General features: G+C 38.8%; 1 protein-coding gene across 8 annotated transcripts in view; it reads right to left on the reverse strand.

The window, feature by feature from the left end:
* si:ch211-286b4.4 (zonadhesin) overlaps positions 1 to 2,293 on the reverse strand; it is a 187,000-nt gene extending 184,707 nt beyond the window's left edge. For all 8 annotated transcript variants that reach the window (XM_043676792.1, XM_043676793.1, XM_043676791.1 and 5 more), the window contains exons 1-2: positions 1,908 to 2,293; positions 680 to 842 (exon numbers count right to left, since the gene is read on the reverse strand). In XM_043676792.1, coding sequence (XP_043532727.1) covers positions 680 to 842; positions 1,908 to 1,976 — 232 coding nt within the window. In that variant the 5' untranslated portion in view covers positions 1,977 to 2,293. The remainder of the gene's footprint in view (positions 1 to 679; positions 843 to 1,907) is intronic.
* Between the last annotated feature and the right edge of the window lie 3,707 nt (positions 2,294 to 6,000).

Consider the following 6,000-nt stretch of genomic DNA (forward strand, 5'->3'; position numbering starts at 1 on the left):
GTGGAAACTGATCAAAGCAAGTTTTGAACTTGCAAACTTCTGATCTCACCTCAAATCATACAGAAAGTCGGGCAGTTAATCCATTAGGCCATGCGACTGCCACAAACGTTTATTTTCAAAATCGACAGACATGTAATGACAGTTTAATCTCACGTGAAATGTGAACATAGAGTTTCTAGCTCAGAAACAGGGACAGTACCACTGTACTACAAGTTCTGCGAGTTAATTACATCCCAAATTTTTAAAATAACTGTTTATATATCATTGTATTCATCCCTTGCATAAAGCCATTTGAGAGTAGATGTTATTAATTACAATCAGTGTTAACTCTGTCATCGTCATCTTTATACTTAGTATTTTATGAGCCAAAAAAGTTATATTTTATTCTCTGCAAAAGTCTGAGTACTTCATAGTTTATTCAGAACTCTATACGAATTGATCTGACAATATCCCAAACTAAGATAATGTAGTCTGAGACAGTGACAGGCTGAAAAACAGATTTTGAAACACAAGGCAAGAGCCAGTCAAAAAGTAATGAACTCCATCCCATTAAGCATGGCTTTCAAATAGGAAAGGAGAATGGTTTCTAATAAATGTTCTGTCCAAATTTGAAGGTATGTTAGTCCCAGTCAGACAATGGTAAGGGAGGATATTAATCAGTCAGTTTTAAGTGGATCACCTGTTACTGATGTTGCATTTTGTTTATCACAATAGTAACCAGGAGAACATGGTTTGCAATCTGAAAAGTTTACCAAGCCCATCAAATCTCCAAAGGTTCCACGAGGACAAGGTTTCAATACATCACTTGAACCAACTGGACAGTAAAATCCCATTGGACAAATCTATATGAAAACACAGCAATATAAAGAACTTCAGTGTTGAGCGTCTAATACATCAGTTTAGGTACACAAGAAAACAACAATGAGGAGCAGGTGCATTAAATTTAACCGACTGAGTCTGCTTGCCATTCAATACCATCTTAACTGATTGTAGGTTCCAAATGCATTTTCCTGCTGAAGTTCAGAATTCACCCTCATGATATTTTGCACCTTTCCCTTCTACTGACCTGCGACAAATTTCAAATGCTCAAACACCACTAGTTTGGAGAAATTAAAGCAATCTCACACTTCAGAAATATTTCAACAAGTTACAACAAAATGAGACAATTTTAAGGCAATTAAAAAGGCTTTGAATGCCAAGAGAGACCAGGAGAAAAAGGATTGTATTTATTGGTTACTTTTTTACAAATTAGTAAATGTATAGTGACTGTGCAGTACATGGTTTGTCATTACCTAATAAAAAACTTTATCCACTTTCCTGAATGCTTAATTATTCAGCTTTGTTTTTCTTATTGATATTTAAACATGGCTTGCTAAAGTTTGCACATTGAGAATAAGTAGCAAAGTCGGACTGAATAATTTCACCCTAAAACTACTGAGTAGATACAAGAGATAGCTGTTTTGTAAGGAGAAATAATGAAAAATCATTTTATCAATGAAGGTGAGACAGGTGTGCTTGGACTCTCCAAAATGATGAACTTGCTGTTCTACGCCTTTTTCCTATTCCAAAGACTATTCAGGTTCACATCAGTTAACATACTTGTCCCAGTGATCAGTTTAAAGTCACGTTACTTGTATATAGCTGCAGATTGCTGCCTGACCTTTCAGGTAGATATTGGTTTAGTTCAAATGGATGAAACAAGGTGATGGAAAGTACTTGGAAATCGAAGACAGAAGAACAACAAAAATTAATTATTAACCAGCTTATTATAAGACCAGGTGGAAGTTCAGTGTAACGTAACAATTGAAAGATTTCCGTCTGCCATTTTACATTCACATTAGACAGTCACCCCTTCCTTAAGATGGAGATACATACTTTTCCAATATGTTAAGTACTTTGATTCTTACCTTTAGGGTAGAAGACTTTGGAGGACAATAATACCCAGAAGGACAAGTCTGGCATGTGAAGCTCAGCATGACATCGGTGTATTGTCCACCAGGACATGGCAACGGCTGAGCACTACTAGGAGGGCAGAAGTGGCCAACTGGACAACTGTTGCCTAAACCACAAAAATAGTTTTAAAATTAGTTTTCCTTTGCTATTCATGAAAAAAATTGTATGATCGTATGTTAGTGATTAAAAACATTAGCTTAAATCTGCTTTGCATCAGAAATGAAGGGCAATGTTATAATCAAGCAAAAATTATTTTCACTATTAATATAGATTGTATTTTAATTAGGGAGACCAATTTTCAACATGACAGTTTAGGTTTCTCCCTTCAGGACAGAAGTACAAGCAGGTCACAATTTTCCTTCCATTTGTTTCAGCTGCTAGAAATTGAGAGCGATTTGCACTTGATTTTGTGATAAGGGCTTACTCCCTTCAGCCAATTAGTGCTAATGTTAAATCCACCAGTAATATTTGACTTCTCTGTTCTTTATTATATTGGAGGACTTATGACACATCCTGCCTCTGATCCAGAAACTTCTAGCTCAAGTCTTAGTCCAGGACTTGATACCTATAGAAGATGCTTCTGTAGCATAGCCAAAACAGGTTGATAATCGTCCCATAAATCCTTCAAATGTGCTAAAGGCAGGATTGCCTTCTGGCCAACCATATTTTATGTAGAGAGCAGCCCTTAGCTAAAGCCTTATGCTACTAACTTGTTTGAGGACAAATCTAGCTATGGAAACAGAGCATATGTTTTGTTAACAGGTATAGGAAGATTTTGGGACTCAGATGAATAGTAAAGAAATGCCTTGCTGTTTGAGTTACAAATATGCAAATTGCTGAAATTTGACTCTAATCACTTTACTGTTTTCCAACTCCCAGTACCTGGATAACTGGTTTGTAATGAATTCGGGTGCTCTGGTTTTCTCCCACAACCCAAAGATGTGCAGGGCAGGTGAATTGGCCATGTTAAATTGCCCATAGTGTTACGTGCATTAGTCAGAGGGAAATGGGTCTGGGTGGGTTATTCTTCGGAGGGTCAGTGTGCACTTGTTGGGCCGAAGGACCTGTTTCCATACTGTAGGCAATCTAATCTTTAAAAAAAATACCGAAAGCAGATTTTAGGGAATTAGGAAGGAAACTGGAAAGCAGATCTCAAGTTCAGTACTCTCAGGATTACTCTCAGTACCACACACTAGTGAACATAAGAAAAAGGAGGATTGATTGTTTGAACAGGAGCTGGAAAACTGGTATAGGAGGGAAGGCATCAGATTTCTGGGAAATTGGGATTAGTTCTGTGGTAGGTTTGACATGTACAAGCTGGACAAGTTACAGTTTAACAGGACTGGGATTGACATCTTACAGGGAGATATTCTTGGAGAAAGTGAGGATTGCAGATGCTGGCGATCAGATTCAAGAGTGTGGTGCTGGAAAAGCACAGCAGATCAGGCAGCATCTGAGGAGCAGGAGAATTGACATTTCAGGCATATGCCCTTCATCAGGGAGATACACTAGTGTTGTGAGTAAATCACTGCAAGTTACCTGTAAACCGGCTGTTCATTGTCCCACTTGTCAGGGAATGATAACAGGTTCACAATTATTCAGAAATGTATGTATTGAGGAAGGGTGAGGGCAGTTATTTGAGATTAGGAAATGAAGTAATAAATGAATTCAAGGTATTATTGAAGAGCTTGACAAAGTCCTTTAAAGAAATATCACATTAAAAACACAAGTCTGACTAATAGCTCTTCATCAGATTTCAGCCACATATTCCTCATGGTACAACAGGTCACTACTTAAAACTGGGACTTCTTTCTACTTATCATTACGAGTAGTAAGTACAACTATGTGAACAGTTTTGCTGGGCTCTACATGTGGGCCTTGACCACATTTTAACCTGCATTTCTCTTATTCCCTTTATATTAAGGAAGTGCTTTCATTCCACCAGCTATTTGATCTCAAAATGCTGTATAGTAGTCAGTGTTTTTAAGGATGAATATATTAAATTTTCCCAGTCAAGCAAGAGAAGATCGTGAGACAAGTAAATAGCAGAAAACTGTATCAGGACAGCTCCCCCACCCAGCTGGGGATGTTCTGGTAAAGAAGGCTGGATGCATACCACCTGCATGCTGAACAGAGAGATGCAAATGTTTAAATAATTAAAGCTCCAATTAGGGGCAAGTTTTCCAGCTTGCTGGCACTTTTCCTGTGATGGAGTACTGCTCCATGTGATCACGGCAGTGCCAGCAAGTTCACTGAAGCAAACCTCCTCTGATAGTCTGGGTTAGAGGGTTACATCAAAGCCAGAGGGTCCATCCACCAAAGTGGAGGCTATCAGCAAAACTCACAATCATGGTGCAAATGTGGCCAGTGGTGTTTTCCCTCTACCTGAACAAGCCTGCATGCTTAGCCTCCCTGAATTTATGGTTTCAGTTTATATGCTTGAGTGCTCTCCATTTTGAGATGCCCTTTGAGGTTTTTAACCTGCTTTAAGAATGCTCACCTCTCCCATCTGGTCCACCAGAGTCTCTGCATTTACCAGCTTTGTGATAGTGCAGGAGGCATGAGGCGCGTGTGGCAGACAGTTAGGATGGTTGCTTTTGGGGAAAATAGCTCCCCTGACATGGTCAGGACCCGGATCCCTGGGGAAAACCCAGACTGCCAAGACTGATTCAGAACCAGCATATCCAGGCCAAACTGTTTCAAGATTTTAAAAACTGAAAGAACTATGGATGCTGTAAATCAGAAACAAAAACAGAAGTTGCTGGAAAAGCTCAGCAGGTCTGGTAGCATCTGTGAAGAGAAATCAAAATTAACGTTTTGGGTCGAGTTTTGAGGTAGGGTCACTAGATCGGAAACATGAACTCTGATTTCTCTGCACAGATGCTGAGCTTTTCCAGCAACATTTATTTCAAGATTTTGCCTCTCTCATTGCCCATTGAGCAGTGTATGGATTTAGGTGGAACTAGGTGACTAATTAGAAATTGTACAAAGTAGAGAGATCAATAGACTGGTTTGCCAGCCCTGTGTGTCCTCTATTAATGGGAGTTATGGCTTTCTTTTAGCTATGGTGAGTCGTGTTGCTGTTTACCTGTAATGTGGTCAGTAGGTGTCGCTGTTCTTGCTTTTCCTGAGCAATAGTATCCGGCAGAGCATTTTCCAGCAGGAAATGCTAATCCCGAGATGTTACAGAATAGCCCTGGGGGACAGGGGAGACAATCACTTTCTGACCCACTACCTAAAATAAAAGAAAAGACACTTGTTTTTGAGACACTCTAAAAGAGGGAGGAAAAGAGATCAACTTAATAGCATTAATTACCTTGCACTGGCCCATAGTACCCCACTGGACAGAACTGTATGTTCTTTGTACCCCTGGGGCAATAAGAACCTCGAGGACATCTCCAACCTGTGACTTCATCACTTGGTTTCGGTGATGAGGATTTTAGATTGCAATAGTATCTAGAATTCAGCAATAATTAAAAAATAACAAATGTCACTTAAGAAACAAAAACAGAAATTGCTACAAAAGCTTAGCAGGTCTAACAGCATCTGAGGACGGAAATCAAAGATAATATTTCGGGTCCAGTGACCTTCTTCAGAATTTGTTAATCTTTGACAGCATTGACTGAAATTGTTTTAAAATTGCAACTGCAAAATAAATCCAACATGCAAAAAATGTTGGTGAAAGGAAATTTAGTTCAAATCTCCTACTGATCAATACATTAACACAAGCCAATTAATCACAACCCTTCACCTCTAATGACTGAAACTGTAGTCAATGACGATTATTAAACATACTTTATCAAAAGACTCTGAACGGATTGTAAAATTATCACCTTTAACAAAGCATTACTGAACATATTGTCCGCATTCAATACTGACAAATGCAATGCAAATAAAAGGAAAACAATATAATGATGCTTTTCTATTTGAATCTCTGTATGTAGACATATGTACATCCACCACAGGAATTGCAAAACTTGAGCACACACTTACTCCCTCACTTCCATCTGAGGCCCCAAAGGAACATTCCACATCCATCAGAGATTT

Source organism: Chiloscyllium plagiosum, chromosome 35 (assembly GCF_004010195.1).
Source record: "Chiloscyllium plagiosum isolate BGI_BamShark_2017 chromosome 35, ASM401019v2, whole genome shotgun sequence".
Taxonomy (NCBI): Eukaryota; Metazoa; Chordata; class Chondrichthyes; order Orectolobiformes; family Hemiscylliidae; genus Chiloscyllium; species Chiloscyllium plagiosum.